The following is a 27,171-nucleotide window of genomic DNA, read 5'->3' on the forward strand; positions in this document are numbered from 1 at the left end:
CTGCCCTTTCTCCTGAGCTGAGTCTCCAGTTCTGAACACAGCCCTAAGGAACTCTGTCTAATCCTCAAATATAACCCTCAATTTCCCACCCCCTCAACTTTCATGTGTGTATGTCTTTTGGGGATGGGGAGTGAATAAAGAATTACCCAAGCAAATATGCCTATAAAATCCTTCTGCGTTCAGGGAACAAGAGAAGTTACAGAGCTCTCTGACCTTAATTTCATGCAAACAAGGTGTATCCTGAGCGGATAACCACAGAGAAATTCGGTCCCTCGTTTATCCCCGATACCTTCAAACTGGATTTCTCTTTAGTTATCCATGGCAACCAGGGCTGGATTTAGGTTTGATGAGACCCTAAGCTACTGAAGGTAATGGGGCCCGTTATATGTCCAGCTGTCCTTTGTCAACAACAAATTGTCACTGCTTTTGTGTGTTGAATATATGCTATATGGTAATTTATGGACCTAATAGGTATCTGAAGCTATTTGCACATAACAAAATATGTATTCTATCAAAGTAATTGTTGGAACTGAAATACAATTAAGAAGTATATTAATGGTGAAATACAATTAAGAAGAAGTATGTTAATATTGACATAATTACCAGTGATATTTTAGGGAGCAGGCTAGCAGGCAGGTCCCATTACTTACATCATAAGGTAAAGGGACCCCTGACCATTAGGTCCAGTCGTGGCCAACTCTGGGGTTGCGGAGCTCATCTCGCTTTATTGGCCGAGGGAGCCGGCGTACAACTTCCAGGTCATGTGGCCAGCATGACTAAGCCGCTTCTAGCGAACCAGATCAGCGCACGGAAACACCGTTTACCTTCCCACCGGAGTGGTACCTATTGATCTACTTGCACTTTGATGTGCTTTCAAACTGCTAGGTTGGCAGGAGCAGGGACCGAGCAACGGGAGCTCACCCCATCGCGGGGATTCGAACCGCCAGCCTTCTGATTGGCAAGTCCTAGGCTCTGTGGTTTAACCCACAGCGCCACCCGCATCCCCACTTACATCATAGGAGCCGACAAAACACAAAACACTGTTGCTGTATGTAGGTTTTATTTTATTTGTTTTTTATCTTATATTTTGGAAATGTACATCCAGGTGTTTTTTTTCTTTAATTTTTTTGGGGGGCCCAAGAGAGTGGGGTCCTAAGCTATAACTTGTTTAGCTTAAACGTAAATCCGGCACTGATGGCGATGGAAACTCGTAATTCTGCGCCCGCTCCCGAGCTTCTCACCCCATCTTACTCGGCCTATGTTCCAGGGTCACGCCCCGGCTTCGGCAACAGGCGCCGCGGCTTGGCCTGCTCGCCTTCTTTTGAGCGGGCCGCCTTCCCTTCTTCTCCGCCCCTTCTGTTGGTTGTTAGGCACGTGGTGCAAAGCGAGCACGCCAGCTGGCTGGCGAGCGCAATTTCGCCCGAAAAGCGCCGGCTGCTGCGTCCCGACTCTGCGCGTCCGAGGCGCCCGCCTTGCGCGCCCCTGTTTCCCCGGCGCTCTCCAATAGGGAGCGGTAGGAGCACCTTTGCAGACCTCCCCGCTTGGCGCTCCGAGAGCGGGGAAGTGATTCCCTCCCCGGCGCCAGCGCCTCGGCAGCAGCAGCCTTCAATTTCTCCCGCTCTTCTGGAGATCCACCCCCGGCGGATCTCAGCAGCCGAGGCGTCGGCGTCGGTTCTCCCTCCTTCCTTCCTTCCACCTCGCTTCGTCCGCCGGGTCTTGCGGCTGGGGCTGCCTTTCCCCAGACGCGCACGGACGCCGCGGGCGGAGGAGAGCGCGCTTAGCAGGGATGGCAGCGGGTGCCGCGCGGGGCTGAAGCCGGAGCGGCGCCCGCCATGGCCAAGCAGTACGACGTGCTCTTTCGCCTGCTGCTCATCGGGGACTCGGGCGTGGGCAAGACCTGCTTGCTGTGCCGCTTCACCGACAACGAGTTCCACCCTTCGCACATCTCCACCATCGGTACGCCGGGGCGGGTGGGGAAGGAAGAGAAGTCGGGGGGGGGATCTGCCAGCTTGGCCTCTTCCTCCGTCTCCACCGGGAGCGGGGACAAAGGCGGAGGAGGGCCGACGAGATTCGCCCTCGAACAAGAGGGAGCCGCGGCGACTCCTTCGTAGGGCATCATCGGGGGCCCGGCTGGAGGGAGGGAGACCTCGTGGGTCACATTTGCGGCCTTGGGGGCTTCGCTGCTGGACTGGGGAGGAGGGGAGGGGTGGCTGGGTTGCATCGCGCGTAAAGACACTGCGTCTTTGGCACGGATTAAGATGAGTGTACCTGCACAGTTGCCCATAGCAAGCGCCGAGAGGGAATCGCCCCGGGCGATTCAGATCTGAGGCTCCGGCTCCCTGAAGCAAAGCTGACACCCCCTTACTAAGGCAGGGATCGCGAAAAGCGCCCCTTCTCCCCGAAATCCCGATCCCCCCCTCCTTCAGTGCCTTTGCTTCCAGTTACCTGTTGTTAGATGCTGCACCAATACCGGGCCTTGGCTCCTGCGTTGCCTGTGTTGGGAGCTAGTTTTTGTTCAATAACCGCCCGGCTCTCCGGTCACTGTACATGTTGCTGCTGCTGCTGCTGCTGCTGCTGCTGCTGCTAAATGCAGTAATGCCAGCTCACCTCAAAGGTGAAAATAAATGCGACGTCATTGTTCGAAAATATGAGGTAGGCATAACACCATGAGTCATATGGGGGTGGGGAGAGGATGGAAGAGAGAAAGCCAGAGGGAAGGCAGACCCGTTTTGCTTTCCGAAATCCCCAGTGGTGGCTATGCTAGTCCCAGGGAATAAAGTCGGTTCCTCATGGGCTCTTAAAAAAGCAGCCCTCTGATAAGTCCTACGTGAGCCTAAACCCATAACGTGGAATATGCCTGTCTCTTTGGAGCATCTCCTTTTTTGTGGGTGTTAGCAGGCACATATGTGTGCTGAGAATCTGGAAGCAGCTACTGTATGAGCCTGTTCTATTTTTAGACACAGGAGTGACTTGTGGGAGCATGCTGGTGAGCTCAGAACATAACACGCAAAGCATCCTTAAGGGAGACTAAACATTGGATGTACCCCGTTTTACTGAGTGATGTGCAGGGCATATCTGAAGTGGCCAAGAGCAGATGATAGGATAAACTGGGGTTTTAGCTGTTTGTAGTACCAGGCCTTTATATTTTGCATTTATATTCCACCTTTTCTCCAATGAGCTCAAGACAGTAGAGATTTTTGGGTGGTTTCTTTTGCAAGGAGGTTTAGTTGGTTGGGAAAGACATTGCCTGCTCCCCCCCCCCGCCCCCATTTTATTTATTGGGAGTGTAGGTGTTTTGGCCAGTTGAGGGGCAGTTCTGAGCATCACCAGTTTTTCTTCTGTGAAATGGGTACTTTATTGTGCATTTGACAGTTACTTAGATTTCAGAATACGCCCTTGCGCCCCAAAAGGTTGGGGACCCCTGCCATGACAGCTGCACCGCACTAGCTCCAATGGTTTGCCTTCACTGTTGGACGCAATGTGCCTCTGGATACCAGTTGCCGGAAACTGCAGGTGTGGAGAATGCTGTTGCACCCGGGTCCTGCTTGTTCGCTTCCTGTGGTTATCTGGTTGTCCACTGTGAAAACAGAGTGCTGGACTAAATGGGCCTTGGCCTGATCCAGCAGGGCTCTTCTTCTGTTAGCTCTGTTGGTCATGAAACACATTACAGTGGTACCTCAGGTTAAGTACTTAATTCATTCTGGAGGTCTGTTCTTAACCTGAAACTGTTCTTAACCTGAAGCACCACTTTAGCTAATGGGGCCTCCTGCTGCCGCTGCGCAATTTCTGTTCTCATCCTAAAGCAAAGTTCTTAACCTGAAGCACTATTTCTGGGTTAGCGGAGTCTGTAACCTGAAGCGTATGTAACCTGAGGTACCACGGTAAATAAAAAGGGACCTTTTAAAACATGAATGGAGGTTCCCAGAGAATGACCTCAGTCAGGCCCCACAGTTCTGAAATTAGGCACAAAGCTTTCATCTCAGAAGGTGTGACAACTAGTGTGCCTTTCATTTTTAGAAATGTAGCGAACGTCCAAAAATAACTTGTAGATCGTGCAGGATTTTTTTGGGTGGTGGTGAGATAATGAAGCGTTGCCTGAAATGTGGTAAAAGAAGGCTGTGGCTGAGCTTCCCCACCTGCCTCTGAATTTGCCTGCTGAGGCCAATATGTTGATGTTTTCCTGTAGAAACCATTCATTTCTACCATTGTGCTAGGCATGCATAACCTATAGCAGGGGTGGGGAACATTTTTTTTTCAGTCCAAGGGCCACATTCCCTTCTGGGCAACTGTCCAGGGGCCACATGCCAGTGGGCGGGGCCAGAGGCCAAGGTGGGTGGAGCAACGAAAGCAAATTTTACATCTATACAATAAGTTAGTTTGTGCACACATTCTCTATCTTCCATCCAGGCAAGCAAAAGGCAATGCAGGTTTTCAAGGACACATTCCAGGCAGTCAAAAGTATTCAAGGAAAGTGTGAAGCCGGGAGGGTTAGGGGTGTGGCCTGGGGAGCCAAGGTGCCATATAGAAAGGTGTGATTGGCTGCATTTGGGCTCCGGGCCTGAAGCTCCCCAGCTATGGCTCGATTCCTCAGGCTTGCATTCAGCTGCTGGCAGCTTGAGAAGAAAGCTGCTTTGGGGCATGTCCATATTGACACAACTCCATCTGAAGGAGCTCTGTAGCCCATATCAGATATAGGACTTGCAAGTAAGGCCAACATGCATGTGCGGGGGAGAGAGGGTTGGGCATTAGTATTGAAGCTATTAATTTCAGATTTGAGTATTTGGTCAGTTTGCAAGCTTATGATGGAATCGATCTGGAAAGTGAGAAGTTCCCATTTTCCTCCGTCATCCCATCTGTTTGGGACTGATGGGTGTTGAAGTTCAGTAGCGTTGGGGTGGAGGACACAGGTTTCCCATCCCTGCCATACACTGAAGAATTGCATATTCCAGTATTTAGCTTTCTGGCCAATAAGTTACTTTCCTATCATGGTCTATTTTAGGAAATAGGATGAAATTCCCTTTGCTTCCTGTTTAATTGCTTTTGTAGTCAGTAGTCAAGAAAAAAATAAATTGGGATTTTTTAAAGAGTAATTTAAAGAGAAAATTTTCAGTTTGCATTGGAAAACGTTCATTTGCTCTAGAGAGTGGTCTAAGTTAGCAAGTTTATATTTCTTGTATTTAGTAAAAATCATTGACACTGCCAAGCTTGCATAATATTTGTTTGCAGTTGGCACCCATCGTTACTAGCAAACTTATGAAAAGGAAAATTGTCCATACAGAAATAAAGCTCTGGTTTTCAAAAGCTTTATTGGAACTTCTGGTGCTAAGAAAGCAAGGTTTTCTGCTTAGTCCCATGATTTCTTGTAAATCATGCTTTTCCAAATTTCACCCAATTCCTCACTCGTGATATGCATTTGCATCCATATCTTACAGAGTCTCTCCTCTCTTCTGCTTCTCCAGTTGCTTAATATCCTCCAATAACTCACTGATTCTTCCAGTAACTTATCTGGCCAGTGTGCAGGCTTTAAGCTTTATTACAATTTGTAGAATCCTGAGGGTCACCAACTGAAGCCAAGTGTAAAGTAGTGCTTCAGGAAGGCAGACACACATTAAGAATCAAGCACATATTCAGTCCAGGGCAAAAATCCATTCCTCGTTTCCCCACAAGGTTTCTTTGTTCAAGCCCTTTAATTTAGTGAGGGAAGCCTTTTAGTTAGAATCATAGAATCATAGAGTTGGAAGAGACCACAAGGGCCATCGAGTCCAACCCGCTGCCAAGCAGGAAACACCATCAGAGCACTCCTTGTTGTCAGGGGTCCCTTTACCTTTATCGTCAAACAATTGAGAAACACTTCCTGATCTACTGCAAAACACCCAGAGGTCTACCAAGTGGATCGTGGCCTACCTTCTGCCTAATGCTGCTGCCGTCAAATGTACCATGGGAACAATGGTAGTAAACAAAGAATGGCCGAGCCACTTCCACTTCCAGGGTGTGCCCTAACTACCCCATCTGTAGGCTTGTAGCAAAATACACTACTCACAATGGTGTTCACACAGGGAGATTACCTCCTTTTAGCAGGGGTGGATCCACCAGATATTTGTAGAATTCCAACTCCCATCAGTCCCAGCCAACATGGCAATGGTAAGGAATAATAGGAGTTGTAGTCCATCAACATCTGGAGGGCCACAGGTCCCCCACTCTGCTTTATAGGGCTGGGGAGAGCAGGGTATAAATAATTTTTAAAAAATTATTATTATTATTATTATTATTATTGTATGGTCTTCATTCAGGTGAGTAGGCAGTGAAGACTATCACTAGGTTGGGTTTTCAGCCCCCACTTCCCTATTCTCCTGAGATGGAACATTAGGAGGGTTGCGGAAGAGTGGAGTTAACAGAAGTGCCACGTCTCTTGAAAAGCTTGTTCTTCGTGTGACCTGCTGCTTAGATCTGCTTGAGCTTAAACCCACTCAGGTTGACCATGGCCGGTTTTAGCCAGGTAGCTTGTATGCATGAATTGCTATGTAATGGGATATGTTCCTCCTTGAGTTTATATTTTCTCCAGCAGTGGACCATTTCCAAAACGGTCCTGTTCTCCCACACGGTGACGCAAGCACACAGTCCTCATCTGCGTTAAGTTAATGAAGTTCTCATTGTGACCACAGAGCGAGTAGAAAATGCCTTGCGGAGTACAAAGGATCACTTTCAACTTGTTCCTGCTTGGTGAATCGTGCACGATATGTGAGTCACCCTCAGAAAGCTACACAATTTTCTGAGGAGAAAATAAACTTAATCTTGGATCAGGGAGCTTTTTTTGTGCAGAATGCAAGGCTTTGTTTTGCAGGATCAGGCCAAGTGTCCATCTAGTTCAGCAACCTGTCTCCCAACAGAAGCTAGCTGGGTTCCTGGAGGAAATTCATAAGCAAGGCATGAGGGTCACCGTCCCTTTTGGTTTGCAATCAGTTTCTGATAATTGGAACTATGCTGCCTCTTAACATTTATTTCTCATAGTTAACAACCACTGGTAGATGTAGGAACCTGCCTCACACTGGTCCACCTACCTTGGTCTTCCCTTCTCTACCCTGATAGGCAGCACCTTTCCAGGCTTTCAGATGGGGCGCTTCCCTCAGCCATGTCTGAAGATGCCAGCGATTGGACCTGGGGCCTTTTCCATGTAAAGTACCTGCTCTCCCATTGGGCCACTGCCTGTTTTGTTGCCTCTAACCTGCCCGGTCATAGATCTAAGCTGGTACTCTCAATTAGCTCTACCCTGCCCTGCAATAGAAGAAGGGCAAACTCAGAAGAGAAATATTGCAATGCAGCAGGTAGGCGCTGCTTGGTTTGGGCATATGCATTACTGCTGAGGTGTTTTGTCAGCCAAGCTTTATCGTGCTGTGGCACACCACCTTGGAAAGATGGGTTGCGTAGGAAGCTGTGTGCAGCTTTGGTGGCATTTATCTTGCAGTCCCCTGTGCTGCTGAAAGGTACCTGCTTCTTCAGCAGTGTGGGCAAGCGGCTGCAGTAGAAACTTCAAAGAAACACACAGAGTCTTTGGTGCTTTCTGCTTTTGCTGGCTCTCCTGCAGAAAACTGGGGAGTTGGGCTGTTGTTCTTATACAAGGAGAAAAGGCTTCAAAACAATCTAGACCGGATCACAGATAAGTTGAAGCTGCACAGCCTACCAAGGTTAGATCTCCAGCCTCTGACAAAATGAAGGTGAATTCACTAGTACTTTCCCATGGTTCCTTTCACGGGTATGTTCCCTACTCCAGTAAGATTTTCTTGTCCTGTTTTTATACTACTTTACACACACACACACACACACACACACCATGGCTGAGCATGCAAAGGCAACATATATTAGATTGTATAGTAAACTATTCCTTTATGACCCACATTGGCCTAGACCAAAGGTAGACAGCCAGCCCCCCTCCATATATTGTTGGACTCCAACTGTCATCAGCCCCACCAATGGCCAGGCCCAGCTCTGGGATGGAAATAGCCTTGGTCACCCTGGTGGATGATGTGCTCTTGAGGAAGGATGGAAGGAGTGCTACCCTGTTAGTATCGAAAGCCAGGAAAGCTTTCAACCATAGTATCCTTCTGGGTCAACTATTGGGTATTGGACTTTGTGGACACTTTAGTATTTTTGTTCTTGTTGTTCCATGATGGAAGTTCTCGGGTGATAATGTTGGGCAAATCTTGCCCTGTGCCCTATGGCTTTCAGGGTGCCCCAGGGCTCTGTTTTGTCTTCCGTGCATTTTAAGAGTTGCATGAAGCTACTGGGGGAAGTCATCCAAAGGTTGATGACATGGAACTCTCTCTTTCTTTTCCATCTTCCGATATCAGGTTTTAGAAACTCTAAACTGGTGCCTGGAGGCAATTCTGAGATGGATGAGGGTGAACAAGCAGAGGTTAAATCCAGGCAAGATGGAGGTGCTGTGGGCTGGGATATTCCCCATATGAGGTTCCACTTCCCCTAAAAGACCCAAGTCCGCATTGCAAATGCTGCTGGCTTGGGTGCTGAATAGTGAAGCCCAAGTAGTGTCGGTAGCTAGGGTAAGGTTTCGGGCATCCCTGTTTCCCAGGGACAGTCCCCAGATTTACAAATCAGTCCCCTGACAAAATCCATCTATTTAGTAGGAAGTTGAAAAGTGTCCTCGGATTCATTGAAAAAAATTTGGTAACCTTAAGCTAGGGGTGTGTTTCAGCTGGTATGCCAATGGTGGCCATTTCTGCAGAGGACAAAATTAGCCACAGTGATCTATTTCCAGACTAGACGCAGATAAGGCACTCTGCACGGGGCTGCCTTTAAATAGTGTCTAGAAACGTCAACTGGTCCAAAAAGCAGTTGCCATAGTTCTGATGGGTATACTGTTGTCAGCGTCAACAACATCTATATTATAGCAAGTATACTGGCTTTGTAGACCCATTTTAAAGGACTGGTTTTAAACTTTGAAGCCCTAAAAGGTTTAGGCTGTGAGCTGTCTGGCAGTACCTGTGACATCTTGCCCACACACTGAGACCTCAACCAGAGGCCTGCTTGGTGTGTTCACCCCGTAGTTCTGTGAGATTGGTGACCATCAGAGTGAGAGCACTAGTCTGAGTTGATTAAAATGAGCTCTGCCTAGCTACTGACTCAGCTGCTGTAGTGTTATGGAGTTTGTATGAATATGTCAACTGCTCAAAAGTTTAAAAGAACTGTCAGCGCTGTATGGCAAGGCCAGAGACAGGTTGGGCTGCTGGTGAGAAGGAGTTCAACAGAGAAGGGAGGATCCAGCTCCTTAACAATGGTGATCTACTCTTAGATTGTGTGTGTGTGAATGTTGTTTGCATATTCACATCGTGGGGTGGTTGTGCAGTAGACTGAAGAGAAGATAGATATGGGGGAAGAAATTCAATGTAGCACCATGGCATTGGTTCCGTCAGTGCAAGCATTTCAGTTCATCAGATGGAATGATTCCCGCCCCCTTCTCCCTTCCCCCAGGCATTCTTCTGAGGGAATCTATCAAGCCCCCTAAGAGCCAATTTTTGGACGGGGGGAAGCAGTGTTGCGCTAGTGGAAGGACTTGCACAATCTTCTGCTAGCGGGACTCGGTTGAATCAAGCCCAAGGAAGATGCTGCATGTGAGAAACACCTACATGGATATTTGTGGGTCTCCATATATATGTTCTAAACATCACATAACCTAATTACACTCAGCAGAATCTACTGGGTAGGGATGGAGTTGCCTTTGTAACTTACCTTTTGCTTTTGTTATTCACAGGAGTCGATTTTAAAATGAAGACTATAGAAGTAGATGGCATTAAGGTTCGAATACAGATCTGGTAAGTGATTTTAGCTATTGCAATGTAGATCTTCAGACAGAGAGCTGAACTCTGGATCTGGGAGACCAGATGAGAGTTCCTTGGTGTGAATACATTGTGAGAACTTTGATGAGTTGTCCATTCTCAGCCTCAGTTCTTTTATCTGTAAAATGGGAATGGCAAGTAACTCAGCCAGCAAGATTGCCATAAAGTGAACATGCAGAGAGAGTGTAAAGCACTCTACAGATGAAGTGCTTGGTAAATTATCAAAAGTAGCAGGGAATCAATAAGTGGTTATTGAACACCATCTGCAAAGAGAGGTCCAGTAGGACTGAGAGGGAGAGGCCATTTGGGTTCCTTGGCAGTAATGTAACAGGTTGTTATATACCATCTGTGTAGTGTAGCCTTCCTGTGGTTGCCTGAATGGGGACTGGGGTTGTTTTTTGGGGTGTGGATTAAAGCGCCATGCCTAAACTGCAACAGAGGCTGTCAGGGAACTGCCATCGGAAGGAAGGGAGGTGGAAGGGCTCACACAGGTTGGGAGAGACTCAGCAGCTGAAGAGGGAACCAGTAGGGGGAGAAGAGCTGAGCTGAGGGAAAGTGAGCAGGAGGGATGGCTCCGAGACACTTCCAGCGAAAACAGTGGGGAGGTTTCAGGACCTCCTGTAGGGACACCCACTCCTCGCCGGAAACTGTCACGCAGAGAGTCCAGAAGACGTGTTTCCGTTAAGGAGCTTTTATGTTGGAAGCGATTCCGAAAGCAACCACTGTCGGAATCTGCAAGCGACTGACAGAGCCATGTTTAAGGGGCTCCGTTACAGACAGAGGTTTGCAAACTTGACCAAACTCTGAGGGACTTGGATTTTACGCACAAGCAGCTCATCGTCCCATCACAGCATTCCGACAGTCTCTGTGAGCAGTTTGTGCAGGAGAAGGCATCATGAGCAACCCAGCCGGAACCGGAGAAGCAGGAGCTGGAGCGGGTCCAAGCCTGGAGGAAAGGTACCGGGCGTTGGAGGTCCAGCTAGCGCTGCAGACGGCGAGGCTCGAGGAGAGGAGGGCTCAAGATGCAGAGAAGGGGAAAACCACCCCGCTCGCCAGAAAGTTGCCAGGATTGGTGCAGAAGTTTGGGGGGGAGGCCAAGGACTATCATGCCTTTAGGACAGAGATGCAATATGCCCTTAATCTGCAGTTTGATGACTTTCCCGACGAGGAATCACGGGTGGCTTTTGTGATTGGGCATCTCGAAAAGGGGGCGAAAGACTGGGTGAGGCCCCTGATGGCAACAAACAATGACATCCTGAAGGATACGAGGAAGTTTTTTCGTGCTATGGATTTGATGTTTTCCAGCGATATTGAGCAGGGAGTGGTACGCAGACAGTTAATGGCGTGCAAACAGGGGAGCCGATCTGTGCGTGAGTACTGGACTGAGTTTGCCATGTTGATCCATAAATTGGGGTGGGATCTATCGGCGGAACCCATTCAAATGCTCTTTGAAGAAGGGCTTGCTTCGGCGGTAAAGGATGAACTTTCCCGGGCGCCCAGGGCGGAGTCTATGGACCAGCTGACCAAATCAGCGCTGACCATAGGAGCGCGCCAAGAGGCGAGAGCCTTGGAGAGGCGGGAAGGGAAGGGGGAACGTTGGAGGGAGCTTCGCATTCCAGAGATTCCAGAGCCACCGTTCCCGCCGGGAGAGCCGATGGAAACTGGAACAGCGCGCGCGCGCGCAGTTTCAAAGCCCAGTGAAGAGCGGAAGAAGGAGGGAAAGGGCGTCAAGAAATGTTATCTCTGCCAACAGCCAGGTCATTTTGCCAGAGTCTGCCCCCAAAGAAAGGAATGGCAAGGAATGGCGGGAGCTGTTGGGGAGAGGGAGGAAAAGGTACCGGAGCAAGTAAAAGCCAACGCCTGGCTGCCACCGTCGGGGCACAGCAGCCAGGCCAAAGAGCAGTGAAAGTGCCCACGCCGGAACCTCCTAAACCCGCCCTAGTGATAGAGGTGTTACTAGAGCTGCCTAACGGACACCCACTAAAGATAAAGGCGCTATTGGACTCAGGCAGCTCCTGCAATTTCATGAGTAAGGAGTTTGCTGCTGAGCACCAGATACAGACTATCCCTTTAAGTAACCCTTTGCAGGTGACCACGATCGATGGAAGGGAGCTGCTGGGAGGAGAAGTCAGCCAGCAGACCGTCCCAATGATAATGAGGGTAGCAAGACACACTGAGCTAATAGCGTTTAATGTGGCTACCTTGGGAGGAGCTCCCATTATTTTGGGGATGAGCTGGCTAGCGTTACATGATCCGCTAGTGGGCTGGCATCAGAGAGTGGTCTCCTTTGGGTCAGCACATTGTCTAGAACACTGCAAAGAGCGGGAGGCTCAAGGAGGGGCCAGAGCCACTCTAGCAGGGACGGAAGTAACGGAGAAGGGGAAGGTTCCCCAACAATACGCCGACCTGAGCAACGTCTTCAGCGAGAGGGAGGCAGACAAACTACCCCCACATAGGCCCTTTGACTGTCAAATCAATTTACTCCCTGGGGCACAGCTCCCTGTAGGCAAGCTGTACGCCATGTCAGACAGAGAGATGCAGGAGCTAAAGGAGTTCATTGACAAGAACCTGAAGAGAGGGTTCATCAGAGAGTCCAGGGCGGTGGGGGGCAGCCCAGTGTTTTTTGTGGACAAAAAAAAACACGGACAAACCCAGGCTTGTAGTGGACTTCAGGGCCTTAAATGCAGTGTCAGAACCAGTGACTTTCCCAATGCCCAGAATTGATGACATTTTGACAAGGGTCAGGAAGGGAAAGATTTTTACTAAACTGGACCTGAGGGGGGCGTACAACCTGATACGAATAAGGAAGGGGGAATGAATGGAAAACCACCATGTTCACCCCTTTGGGGGCATTTGAATATTTAGTTATGCCCTTCGGCCTACAAGGAGGCTCCGCGTGCTTTCAATCGTTTATGAACCACGTCCTGGGGCCTTTGCTTTACAAGAATTGTGTGGCCTTCTTAGATGACGTGTTAGTATATTCAGAGACTGAGGAGCAGCATGTAAAAGACGTCAGGGAAGTGTTGGGCAGACTGCAAGCCAATCAGCTGTGGGTGAAGCTAGAGAAGTGTCAGTTTCATGCCAAGGAGGTGGAATTCCTGGGGTACCGCTTGTCGGACAAGGGATTGGCCATGGATCCTGGCAAGGTCCAAGCGGTACTGGAATGGAAAACACCGAAAACAAGGAAGGATGTGCAAAGATTCCTTGGATTTGGAAACTTCTATCGGAAGTTCATCAGAAATTTTGCCCACTTGACGGCTCCCATTACGGACTGTCTCAGCAGTAAGAGGAAATTCGTTTGGACGGTGGAGGCGGAGCGAGCTTTTGAGGAACTGAAAAGGGCGTTCGCTTCGGAAGAACAGCTCCTGCATGTGGATTTACAAAAACCGATGCGAGTGGAGACGGACGCATCAGACCGGGCTGTGGGGGCGGTGCTTTTGCAGCCTGGGAAGGAGGAGTCAGAGTGGAGACCGTGTGCCTTTTTTTCGCGAAAGCTGAACAAATCTGAGAGGAACTACACGGTGTATGACCGAGAACTACTTGCCATTCATGAAGCGTTCAGGAGATGGAGGCATTTATTAATTGGGGCACAACATAAGGTGCAAGTGTGCACGGACCACAAGAACTTAGAGTATTGGAGAACGGCACGAGTGCTCAACCAACGGCAAGTGCGATGGGCCCAGGAGTTCTCCAAATTTCACTTTGAAATCTGTTATGTGCCAGGTCCAGAAAATGTTAGGGCGGACGCTCTCTCACGCAAACCTGAATATTTGGAAGGGGAGGGGGGACCCGAAGAGAGACATGTCATCCCAGAGGACCGCTGGGTGTGTGGGGCGGCATTGGTGGGGCAAAGAGAACTGGTAGAGGAAACTGAGAATGATGAATATGCCCAGAATAAGCTCAGAGGTCTTAGGGGTGAGGGAGAGGAACCAGGGGGTTTTGAGGAAAGAAATGGAGCGTTGTATTACAAAGGGGCACTGTATATCCCCGAAGGAGACTTAAGGGGGAGGGTACTCAAGCAGTTGCACGACAGCCCCACGGCGGGGCATTTTGGACAACACAAAACCATGTGGTTGGTCACCAGGGAATTTTGGTGGCCTAAGGTGAGGGAAGATGTACGGGAATATGTAAGAGGGTGTGAGCAATGCCAGCGAGCCAAAGGGGAGAGGCGGGCGCCGGCGGGGCTATTAGAACCCTTACCAACCCAGAACGACCTTGGGAGGCAGTGTCGATAGATTTTATGACTGATCTGCCGAAGTCCAAGGGGAAAACAGCCATCATGGTGGTGGTAGACCTACTGACAAAGATGTGCCACTTTGTAGCCTGTTCGCATGCAGTCACGGCGGAAGAGACAGCGAAGTTATTTGTAGAACACATTTTTAGGTTGCACGGAGTGCCATTGAGGGTGGTCTCAGACAGGGGAAAACAATTTACTTCCAGGTTCTGGAGGAAGCTCATGAGCTTACTGCAGGTGGAGGTCAACTTTTCGACTGCCCGGCACCCTGAAACCAACGGGCAGGCGGAAAGAGCAAACGGTGTCCTCCAGCAATACCTGAGGTGTTATGTCAATGACAGAGAGAATGACTGGGTAGAGAAGTTGGCGCTGGCGGAATTTGCCTACAACAATGCAGAGAATGTGTCCACAGGGATGAGCCCCTTCTTGGCTAATTATGGGTGTCATCCCAGGGCATTCCCAGGGGGAGGAGGGGAGAGATGGAGCATCCCGGCAGCCGAGCATTTTGTAGAAGAAATGGAAGCAATCCATCGTCAGCTCCAACTCAACTTAGAAAGGGCGAAGGAAGAATACAAGAGGCAGGCAGACAAGAACCGAAGGGAAGGTGAAACCATAAGGGTGGGAGATCGGGTGTGGCTGTCAACCCAAGGGTTGCCGTTCAAAGGAGGTTGTAAGAAATTAAGACCCAGGAGGTTGGGTCCCTTTGAGGTCATTCAACAAGTCAACCCAGTGGCTTTCAGGCTCCGGTTACCCAACCACATGAAACTGCACCCAGTATTTCACAGGTCGTTACTGTCACCGTATGAGGGGGGACGAGAAGGGATGTCCACTCGGGGACCGATCATAGAAGAAAGGGAATGCAGCAGCCATGTGGCAGAAATCCTCGACGCCAGGTGGAAGGGGGATCAGGTGGAGTATTTGGTAGCGTGGGAAGGAGAACCGGAGTCAGAAAACACTTGGGTAATGGCAGAAGATATCAATGACGAGGTATTGATAGAAACGTTCCATCAAAGGTTCCCAAGGAAACCTCAGCCTGTGGAGAGGTTCCGGAGGGAATACTTTGGGACCACCGATGAGGAGGAGGAGTTGGAAGGATTCACGGATTCGGAAGGGGAAGGGGAGATGGACTCTGAGGAGGAGGAGTGCTTCGAGACCAGGAACCGCGACAGGTGGAGAGAAGTGTTCGAGACATCGGAAGGTGAAGGAAGTTCCTTCCGGGGTTTTGCCTCCTCACCGCCCATAGAGGAGGGGGCGGGAGGGGGTGAAGGGGGCCCTGGAGGGGAGGTGGATGTCAGGGAACTGCCATCGGAAGGAAGGGAGGTGGAAGGGCTCACACAGGTTGGGAGAGACTCAGCAGCTGAAGAGGGAACCAGTAGGGGGAGAAGAGCTGAGCTGAGGGAAAGTGAGCAGGAGGGATGGCTCCGAGACACTTCCAGCGAAAACAGTGGGGAGGTTTCAGGACCTCCTGTAGGGACACCCACTCCTCGCCGGAAACTGTCACGCAGAGAGTCCAGAAGACGTGTTTCCGTTAAGGAGCTTTTATGTTGGAAGCGATTCCGAAAGCAACCACTGTCGGAATCTGCAAGCGACTGACAGAGCCATGTTTAAGGGGCTCCGTTACAGATAGAGGTTTGCAAACTTGACCAAACTCTGAGGGACTTGGATTTTACGCACAAGCAGCTCATCGTCCCATCACAGAGGCCATTTAAAACTATTATTGTTGTTATTTCAAAAAACATACTTCTTTTAGGTAGTGTTAATGTTACCCTAGCACCACTGACCCAGGAAGTTTTCCACTTTATGGTGTTGGTTTCTAATGGAGGGGTGTGGTGTGAAATACTGGGGTGGGGGTCTTAGATAGCATTCAAAGAACTAATTAAAAACAAAAATAAGTCTTTTAAAAATGGGACACGGATGCTTTGTTGTATGTCAGCATGAAAATGATATAGTATATCTTTTCTGGGAAGACCCTAGATGCAATTGCCTTCACAGGAGTAGATTTAAAACAGCCCAGCAGGGAGCAGTCAAATTGCATAAACCTCCATAGCTGAAGTGATCCTGTGTGTTCTTGGGTCCCTGTACTGCAAGGAAATTGCCTTGTGACAATATTAGTGACGATGACCAGTTGTGGATCAAAGAGCAAGTCGGTCATAAGATGATACTGCAGAACAACAATTAGTCATACCTTATGACGACTTGACTGCAGTTTAGCACAAATCTGCTGTTTGGGCTTGTCTTCTGACGTGGCAGAAAGTCAAGGCTGCATGTTAGGAAGTGTGTTTGGCAGCTACTTTAGCAGGGGTGAGGAGGAGGAATTTGTGTAATGTTGAGAACTGCTCCTGGCTATCCCATCGCTCACTTTGCATAATACAGAGGGTGATTTGGAATAACAGGGCCCAGTCCATTACATCAGCTGAGGCCAGCTACCATTTGGCTCCTCTTCTCCCTGAACTATTTCTGTTCCAGCTGGTCACTCTAAGAACTACTATGTAACTCTTAAAGAACTGATGCCCAACTTTTCTTATTTCCCTCTTCCTTTTTCCTCTTGCATCTTGGATCTTAGTTTGTAAGCCTGTGGGTAGTGGCTCTTTTGTTCTTTAATCGCTTTGGAAACGATTAGCAGAATCCCAACAGTGCACAAGGAGACCTCAGCTTGCACAACAGGACTTCACCTTCCTCTCCTCTCCTTGCAGCCCCTTCCCCCCTGTCCCATGCCAAAATCTGCTCTGGAGCTTATCCCAACCCTCCAGTGCTGATTTTGCAGCAGGGAGGAGAGGATGGTGAAGTCCTGTTTCATAAGCAGAAGTCTGTTCCACTCACTCATGGGCAGTGCTGGATACAACCCAGTAAATGATGATAATAATTCCCTTGTCCATATGAGCGCCAACTCTGCTGCAGTCCAGATGGATCATGTGGATAAAAATTGCAGTGGTGGCCCTCAGTCTGTGTGTAACTTGGAGCAACTCTAATGACGCCTGCTTTTGTTCCAGGGACACTGCAGGTCAGGAGCGATACCAGACCATCACAAAGCAGTACTACAGGCGAGCCCAGGTAAAACTGTTTTCTCCTAGACTAGAAGTAGTACAAAAAGCATGGAGAGACCTGGGAAGGACTAGCTGGCTTTTGCAGGAATTGTCCCAGCATTGGCCTCGGTGCTATTTCTCTGACATCTTCATCTGTTGCCAGAGATGCAAGCATAGTGTAACCAAAATTCATGGAGGTGACCTGACAGAAGTGGACATTCTCTCCATTTTTTGATATTGAGTGGAATTAAACATTGTGCTAAAAAGATCGTCCTGCTGAATTGAATCTCGCCTCCCTTTCACCCATGCACTATTCTAGGGGTTTTCCCTACCCTCCGAAGCAGAATTTGGGGGGGGGGCACAGGGAGAGGAGGGGTAGTATTGTTGCACCAGTGGATCTTGTTGCAGTAGCTTCTGCAAGTGCAACAACTTAGTTGAATCCAGACCATAAGTTCCTACTTGGAGACAGACACAGAGACACACACAATTTTGGTGCTAATGTTGACAAAAGGTTAGCACTGGAATAATAATAATAATAATAATAATAATAATAATAATAATAATTTATTATTTATACCCCGCCCATCTGGCTGGGCCTCCCCAGCCACTCTGGGCGGCTTCCATAGAAACCAAAAATACAGTAAAATATCACACGTTAAAAACTTCCCTGAACAGGGCTGCCTTAAGATGTCTTCTGAATGTCAGGTAGTTGTTTATCGCTTTGACATCTGCTGGAAGGGCGTTCCACAGGACGGGCACCACTACCGAGAAGGCCCTCTGCCTGGTTCCCTATAGCTTTGCTTCTTGCAATCAGGGAACCGCAAGAAGGCCCTCGGCGCTGGACCTCAACGTCCGGGCAGAACGATGGGGGTGGAGACGCTCCTTCAGGTATACTGGACCAAGGCCGTTTAGGGCTTTAAAGGTCAGCACCAACACTTTGAATTGTGCTCGGAAACGTACTGGGAGCCAATGTAGGTCTTTAAAGACCGGTGTTATATGGTCTCGGTGGCCGCCCCCAGTCACCAGTCTAGCTGCCGCATTCTGGATTAGTTGTAGTTTCCGAGTCACCTTCAAAGGTAGCCCCACGTAGAGTGCATTGCAGAACACAGAAAGGGTCCCAACATTAAACCTCAGCTAAATTGAAAGGCAGCAAGCCAGCAGTCCCGGGCTGGGGATGTCAGATGGCCTCAAGCGCTGAAGACAAGCTGCATACTTTAGGAATTTAGTGTTACTGATGCTATCTTGGTGCATAAAATGCAGTGATGTCGGCCCATGAGAAAGCAATCCAAAAATCCACAGATTGCATGCAGCCTCCCCCACGCAGCCTCTGCCTGTAGGGTGGGCAGAGTGGGAGGAGGCAAGCAGACTGATAATGCCCCACGGGAAAGGCGCTGCCTCTCCAGTTGGCTGCAGCGATTGAAGATATCTCTCCCCTCCACGCCTTTCCCGTGGGGCAGAGGCTGCGTGGGGGAGGCTGCGTGTGTGACCTGTTTTGTCTTTGCGCAGCTCTATTTGTGTGCGGGCGGCGCAATGTTACACAGAAGGACGCAAGGCGCGATGTTTCACTGATGTTAAAGGCACGGCGGGTTGGGGGGGATATTACTTCAATTGCCGCGCTCCTCCTGTGTAACATTGCATCACCCACACACAAATGGAGCTGCGCGAAGACACTGCGCGGCAAAAACGGACTGCCTACAGCCTCCCTCCCTGCTGTAGGGCGGGCAGAGTGAGAGGAGGCAAGCAGACTACAGAGGCCCCACAGCTTGCCACTACCAGAAGCTGCAACTGCTAGAGGAAGTTCCTTATTTATTTATTTATATATTTATTTGCTATATTCTGTGGATAAGACAGCCCATGTTTTTAGACCTAAAAAATTGGGTAAAAAACCTCGTCTTATAGATGGAAAAATACGGTAAATGTTGTGCCCCCCAACTACTGCCTGTAGGTCACCTGTTGCCTGCCGCTTGATGCCCTGAGCCATAGTGGTGCTAGATCTCTGAGACATGAAGCCTAGTTTATAAGGAGTGTTTAGTAAAACTGCAGCCAAAGAAGCCTGCTGTATTTCTGCAGGGAATGCAGACTGATTAGCCAGGTCCCCAGGGGGAAAGACTGACATATTCATTAAACAGTTGTCTGTTATCTAGTATGGTGGCAGCCTGCTCTGTAACAATCTTGTAGGAACAACTGTCACAACACAAATGCTTTTGGTTTATCGGTAGTAGTTAAAGGCCACATCTGCCATGAAGGTTTCACAATGAGCTTGGCCTACACGCAGATGCATGCAGAATCTAACAGGACAGAAGAAAGAATAATCCCCAAATGTCTAGTTCCTCTTCTTCAACCCTCCAGCATAATTCCTGGGCAGAGGGTGCATAGGGAATGTCCTATTAAATTAACAATTACACACACACACACACACACACACACACCCCTACCCCTTCCCTGTAAGTAGAAGTCATTTCACCTTTGGGTTTATGTTGCACGTTTTACTCCATTCTGTTTTCTTGACCTGGTTCTCTCCCCAGGGGATATTCTTGGTGTACGACATCAGCAGTGAGCGCTCATACCAGCACATCATGAAATGGGCCAGTGATGTAGATGAGGTAAGCAAGGAGGTCTCCCTGCTTCTTCCCCCTTTTGTTGGGGACTGTTGGCCCCAGTGTGGGAGAAGTTGCCATGGCAAAATCGGATGAACTGCTCCTGCTCAAGGCCTGTGTGTGTATATACATGCACTCTCTTGTCTTGAGAAGCCTTGTTCAAACAGAGAAATAGCACGTTTGGCTTAGGTGCTTGGTTTATCTAGAGATTGTAGGATTAAAATAGCCTTGGGAATTCAACGGACAGTCCGGATGTCCTTGAAAAAGGCGTAACACTTTTGGGGTGTCCTTATTTCCTGTAAAAGGACTTTTACCTTGTGTAAGCTCTTCAGTATTTAGCAAGTGCTAACTAGAAGATTATGCAGGGACTAGAAGAACATCTAATAAACCTTAACCGTGTTTTAAATCTGAGCTGTATTATGCCATCTCTGCTGCGACAAAAGGCTGTTCTTTATTTTTTTAAAATAACTAGCATGTTGTTTTGCATGTAAACCATCCAGTGAATATTTATTGATAGGTGGCTACGTATATAAATATAATAGTAAATAAAATACACTGCTGTTGAATAACTGATGGAGGCATCTTGGATACTGCCAGGGTGCTAACTTTGTGTCCTTGTGCACATATATTCTGCCTTTACACTGTTAGGGAATTTTTATAGGTTACCCCTTGCCAGGTTGGTGCCCTCTAAATGTGTTGAGACTACAACTCCCATCAGCCTCAGCCAGTCCTGGGGCTGATGAGAGTTGTGGTCCAGAACACCTGGAGGCACTGGGCTGGTGAAGGTGGTGCACATTTTGACATGGTGACTCTTAACACTCTGCCACAACTGGCACTGAAGTAATCTGCTTTTGCAGTGAACTTAACAGGGAGATGAACAGGTCTGGACTGAAGGAGATGCTGTTGGGCATGTGCGATCAACTCTGTTGGCCCCTGGGTTTGGGGGGGGGCGGGATTTTCTAGCTGCCCTGTTTCTTTGATTGGCTTTGGTCTATGGAAGCCCTGTTTTCTGTAAGACCATCCTGCGATTCTTTTAATTGCTTTGTTAAGATCAGAAATGTGTTGGGCGATTCCATTTTCCAGATGTTTGTGTTGCAGTGGTGGAAGAAGCCATTTGCTATGAAAATTCTCTGCCCTGTGCAACAGTTAAAAGGCAACAGGAATGGTGCATTTGACAATCCCAAGTCTGAACAGTGCCGTACAGCTCAGCTTTTAACTATGCTGCTTCTAATCTGTGCTGATTGGGATGGGCTAAAGTCTCTCCCTCCTCTCCAGTATGCCCCTGATGGCGTCCAGAAGATCCTCATTGGGAATAAAGCAGACGAGGAGGAGAAGAGGCAAGTAGGCAAAGAGCAAGGCCTCCAGGTAAACTTCTTGGGTAGCTGCTAGTTGTTCTCCTTTGAGACCTAAGCCTCACTCATAGTAGATGGTATAGTAAAACTGACAGTGCCAGGTGGGTCAGACCATCTACACTGCCTGGGCTCTCAGACAGGGCCCCCTCATAGCCCTACCTGAAGACGCCAGGGATTGAACCTCAAACCTTCTATATGCAAAGCAGATGTTCTGCTACTGAGCTGTTTATGTTCACTCAGGCCTTGTAAATAACGATGTGGTCTGGGCCTCTCCGTTTCTTAAATCTGTTTTAACTTTGGCAGTGCAGTGAGTTCCGCTTTCGTTGTATTTATGTTTGTGCTTTTTATTTAAATGGTTTTATGTTTTTAATGGTTTTTGTAATTAATAATTGTGAGATGCCCAGAGAACCTTGTTATGGTATGGCGTACAAGTGTCCACTTGCCAGGCAGGCTGCAATGCTAACCAAAGGCCTGGTCAATGGCAGTCTCCATGGCAGCTGTACTAACCACGGGCATTTTTATATGGCTGTAGTGGCAGCCCCCATATCCTCCATTTTCATTGCCTTGTGGGAAACTTACTGGGCTCTGGGGAGGGCATTATTCAGGAACCTATGTTTGATTGAAGCCAACTTGTTCCACACTGTACCACTTCAAACAGCAAAGGGGGCCTCATATGTTTGGATCTTGCCCCATACACCTCCCCAACCAAATTCCTCTATATAAGACAATGGCATTGTCAGGAACCCTTCTTGCTATAGGATAATTTCTGTTGTTGTTGTTCAGAAGCACATGCAGTTGTGTGAGACTCCCACATAGTCTGGTAGAGTCAGGAACAGGTTGATTGCCTCATCCGCTGTGGGTGTGAACTAGGGCAGAGTCTGATCTAGAAAACTAGATGGAAGGAGCAGTTAAATTTTGTCAACGTCCAGGAACTTGTGGAAATGGGTTCTGGAAGCTGGTTTCCTTCTGGCATAGACAAGCTGTTTTACAGTGTTCCCGGGTCACTGTTTATATTAGAGATGGCACTGGGGTCTGGAGCTGGACTTCATTCTACTAGTTTTTCCAGCCCTGGTTAATCAGAGAGACACGCTATGCTTGTAACAGTGCTCTTTTTCCCCATTCAGAAACTTCAAATGTTACCTAGCCTGTTTTTTAAAAAATAATACAAGTTATCTTCTCAGTCTTGGAGGTGATGATGTGAGAATGTTCTAGTTTCTTCAGATCTATCTGTACAATCTATTGACAATCACTATTATACCTGTATGTAAAGCTGTTGGAACTTCTGTCTTCCAGCTGGCCAAGGAGTATGGCATGGATTTCTATGAAACAAGTGCCTGCACCAATGTAAACATCAAAGAGGTAAGAACTCTGCATATGGAACTTCCAGGTGTCTGATGCTTTGCAGCCAGTGTATCACCTTTGCAGAGCAAGTGGAGACACAGAACAAAAGAGAGTTCATGGTGGAAAATCCTTGGGCTCACCTGTAGTTTTTGACCATAGCAGCCAGTAGGCACCTCACCTTTGGGAGAGAAAGCAAAGTTGCACTATATATTGTTGCAAATGTAACATATATATTTTATTTAACCTCAGAAGTACTTACACTTATGTACAGTGGTATATCTGGATTCACACACACTCCCACCTACTGTAGCCTTTCGTGCCATATCCCATAACTGTTCTGGATGGTCTCTAAACCCTCAGGAGTGGGCTACAGTGGGCAGCAGAATTACAAAAATGGGGTCCATTGGATACGCCCCTATGTGTGATAATGTTAGCAGTTAGTGTCAAAACTCATACATAGATGGAGCAGGAGCCCACTGTTGATCTCAGTGGGACATATTTAAGCATGCACATAACTCTCCTGCTTAAAACTGGATTGTAAGTCGACTCTTGCATGTAGCAAATAAAAATTGCCATCAAGTGGGAAACCAAACTGAAAGTCTGAGAAGTAGTCTTTTTTTTTATCTACCTCAAATGTCTAAAACATTTAGATATGTGCACCCAAGCACACTAGTAAATACATTGTGGGCTAGTAACTTGTGTAGACTTGTTTGCTGATCTAAAGCTATGTACTAAACCTCACTTTTTTAAAAAACAACAACCCTCATGTCTTTCAGTCTTTCACTCGTCTGACAGAGCTGGTCCTGCAGGCCCACAAGAAGGAGCTAGACGGACTCCGCACATATGCGGCTGATGAACTGAACCTGGTTGAGCTGGAGGAAGAGGCAAGCAAGCCAGAGGGCACAGAGCACTCCCCCAAGACCTGCTGGTGCTGAAAGCCTCCCAGTGCTCTTCCTTTTCTTCTGTCCCCCAGTGCAGGCAGAGAGGCTGCCACCTAGAGAGGGCTCCATCTCTTTGGTCTCTGGTTGCCTGCCTGCCTGCCTGCCTGCCCACTCTCTGCCCTGCTGGATCCTCTTTGGATTTCCTGGTGTTTCTCCTTGATTGGTGATTTCTGTTGTTCCCCCAAACTCCCTGGATCCAAATCTCTCTTCGGGGGGGCTCACAATATGCAGAACATCACCCCGCCACCTTTGCGGAAGAGCTGTGGTTGGCGATCGCAGCAGCCGAGGCCTCTTCAGCAGCCTCTCAACCTCCAGGTGCTCTGCAGCCTTGCCCTTTTCCAGGGGGCAGCTGAGCCGGTTGGGTTCTGTGCCTGGGTGCAACTAGGCCTGTCCTCTGAGAACAGGGCGCTCAAGGAGGGAGGAATGTCCCGCTTCATTCACTCTCCTCCAGACAGACCGTTTGCTTGCACACCCTCAATAGCAGGCCTGCTGAAGGCTTGTCCGTTTGTATCCGCCCCCCGCCCCCCATACATTGCCTTGCCATTTCAGCATCTGCCCTAATGCCTGCACAGCTTTGTGCAGGGTTGGGGCTTTGCGGCTGTATTGGATACAGTGTCTTGTACATACCTGGCTGCCTGGAGGTTGTTGTTAAAAAAGACCTCTCACCACGGCATCTCGCCAAATTGGGGCTTGTTCCAAAGTGCACAGTGGCATCTCTTGCCCTGCTAAGTGTAAGCTGCTGGGAGCAGCAAGAGTCTAGCCCTGCTGGGAAAGGGGTAGGATGATGGAAATTTGGGGCTTTAAATTCAGACTCGCCTTACCAGTTGCAATTAATGTTTGCTTCTTCCCAGGCCAAACTAGGCTCCCATTTTGTAACTCCTTGGAGCCTTGTCTTGCACACCAAGCAAAATCCTTGCCTACTATTATTTACTCGAAGATTTTGTAGGGCATCTTCGCTTGGCTCCCCTTGGGTATCTTTGGTGGTGCAGGTACATCAGGCACCCGCTTAGCCTATATCCCTGCACCAATGGAGGCAGAGAGCCCACCCTATCTGTGTCACCTGTGCGGAACTGGCTTTGAGAGCCCCCTTGGAATGACTTTCCCAACTATTCACCAAAGCGCTGATATGGAAACACACTGTAATCTGTGCATAGAGCCTTCCCTCGTTTGTTTCTTCTCACTCTTGAGATCCAACCTGTAAGAAGTTGCTCACGACCCTTTCGTGGGCTCTTTTTAGAAGTTCCTCCACAGAAGGAATTTCCTTGGAAGCTCAGCCTGGTAGATTCCAGGGTATCCAATTTATTTGGTTCTTTTGCCATGTGCTGCTTAACATGGCTTGATCCGAGCAAACTGAAACCAGCCTGCCTGCCTGCATGTTGTACCAGCATCCCCCTCTCGCCTTGACATGCTTGGCGGGGGAGGCCTAAAGACACTTGGCAGTATGTCATGGTAATTCTAATCTATATGCGCCTGCCTGCTCCAGAGTAGCTGCTCCCTGCGTGCCAACACCTTGGGGAGGCGAAGACTCCTTTCCATTCCTACGTACATGCCAGCAATGGGCTACATTTGCGGATCTAGAAAGGATGGGTGTCAACCAGAGGCTTTCTGGGTGGGATGGCGGTGCGTAAGTCCTCCTGCTGCCTAGAGAGGCTGCCTTTGATGGAGGGGGTGGGGCTTAGGCACGATCTATTTGAGCGATAGAAAATGGTTCTTATATCCATGTGATGATCTGCCCTTCCCTAGCCAGGTCATACCAGAGAGCAGACTGATCTACATTTCCCTGCTCATTTTTCCTCTTCCTCCTCCAGTTGGTTGTTGACTTTCTCTCTCAGAGCAGATGAAAAATATTTTTACCCAGTGAAGGAGAGGAAGGATAGTAGCAGGAATAAAGTTGGCTGCACAGTGATGCTTGTCTTGAAAGCAAGGGTGCCTTGCATTTCCAAAAAAGGCTCCACTCTCAAAACCACCAGTTTTACCTCTTTCTTTGTGCTGGGTGGGTTTGAACAGGTATCAAGCCACTGGAAATGTAAGGGGGAAACAGTGGAGTTCTACACACAGTGCCTGCTGTTGGCAGGAGCAGCTCTCCTGTAGCCACAGTCCCCTGGGAAGACCCCAGTCCCAGGGTCTGGGAAGAAAGAGGCATGAAAAGGCTTGACCACAAGGGACCGCTTCCTGCAAGACCCAGTGTGAAGCTGGAGATATTGTAGACACTAATTAGAGAGACACGTAGCTGGTAGCCTGTTTAGTTTTTGAACTACAGCTCCCACCATGCCTGACCATAGGGCCGTGCTGGCTGTGACGGTATGAGGGGAGCTGGAATCAAACAACACCTGGAGGACCAAAGCTTCCTCCCAGCCATGGTGTAGTAGGACCCAAATTCTGTAAGAACAGGTGAAAATGCAAAGAAACGAGGACTTGTGCAGGTGGGGAACTAGGCATCTTTGCCCTGAGAGAGGAGGCATGTAGAGACTGAGGGAAATGGATGGGCCACAGCAAAGGAAGAGCTTTTTTGCCTCTTTTGTAAGCCCAAACTGTTGATCTGATTGGTTGAGGCCTTGCTGGCTTTGGTCTGCCTAGCTTGTTAGGAGGCCGGAATGAAGACTGAGGGCTAATCCTTGCACAGAGAGTCTACGTGGCCTGTGTTGTCTTCTCTCCCCACCCCGCCCCCGCTCCTGTTTTCTGACTGGATTGCACTGCACCCAAGGTGAATGGGCATGCTGTGAGTGCAGAAAGCAGGTTTTACATGACCACTTAAACCTACAGTGTGGAAGGCCTGTGGCAGCATGCAGAACTGCCATGCTAAGGCATAAATGTGATGAGAAACGTGGAATAACTCACTCGGCATCTTCTCAGTGCAACTGGGAAACAAAAAACAACAGCAGTGGCTAGCTAGCTGCCTGCAGAGAGTAGTTGTCTCAGCTGGTTCCTGGCTGTCTCTTGCACCCAGTTCTTTAAAGCTCTGTTGCTAGAGCTGCCCTCAAGGTGGTCTGTCTGAAAGGATTGAAGAGAGGGATGTCATTCTGTCCCTGAAATGAGCACAGGAGGCTTCCCAGTATCTCTGGCTCTGCAAGCTAGGAGGGCCCAAAGATGTCCCCACTGTAGCTTTTCCTTGCCTGCTGCAATTCAGCATCACATTGGCGCCGCTTGCTCCACCTAGGATCTAAGACCATATCCCACCAATATAATAGAAGCTGGGCTGCTGATGCTGTTAACTATAACACACAAACTACTAGACTCCAATGTAATCTTCACAACACACAAGACTAGAAAGGGGAACAGGTGAGGAGCTCTTTGCCTTGCTTATGGCAGGAGCTGGAGTCCTTATTGTGTAGAGTCAGCAATGGCCTCTTAACTGGGTTGAACTCGCAAACAAGTGGTTGACGAAGCCTCTGGCTCCCAACACTGAGCCAAACGAGCCACACTAACAGTGTGCATTCTGGGTCATTAAGACAACTCTTTCAGTGCGAGAAAAGCTCCCTAATCAATGCTGATTTTTCTCTGTGCAGATTGGAGTAGTGCTCTCAGGAGGCCACAAAGTGCTTCTTGGTTTCAGGCCAGTGCTTGGGGAAGGGAGGATGAGTCTGGGAATCTAGCACTCTCCAGTATTCTGAGGCTGCCTCCGTCCTGTTGAGTCACAGATCATTCTGTCTGTAGCGGAAACCGTTGCATATAAACTTGTCATGGGATCCAGCCAAACTTAGAACTTTCTGAATCCTCTGCTGTGTCTGTAATTTGTGGACTTTGCACTTTGACTGGGTTTCCTTGTATGGCCTGTCATTGTAACTCATGATTTTAAACAAGAAAGATCTTTACAAAAATAAAGATTCTCAAAGTG

General features: G+C 48.7%; 1 protein-coding gene across 1 annotated transcript; it reads left to right on the forward strand.

Annotated features, from left to right (window-relative positions):
- The first annotated feature begins 1,418 nt into the window (after positions 1-1,418).
- Positions 1,419-27,171, forward strand: RAB15 (RAB15, member RAS oncogene family). The gene is made up of 7 exons (XM_081003737.1): positions 1,419-1,956; positions 9,764-9,824; positions 17,073-17,133; positions 19,631-19,708; positions 20,978-21,067; positions 22,348-22,413; positions 23,172-27,171. Exons 1-7 carry the CDS (start codon positions 1,833-1,835, stop codon positions 23,328-23,330), a joined length of 639 nt encoding a protein of 212 aa, XP_080859863.1. The 5' UTR covers positions 1,419-1,832; the 3' UTR covers positions 23,331-27,171.

The sequence above is a fragment of the Podarcis pityusensis genome (assembly GCF_964106645.2).
Source record: "Podarcis pityusensis genome assembly, chromosome: 1".
Classification (NCBI taxonomy): Eukaryota; Metazoa; Chordata; class Lepidosauria; order Squamata; family Lacertidae; genus Podarcis; species Podarcis pityusensis.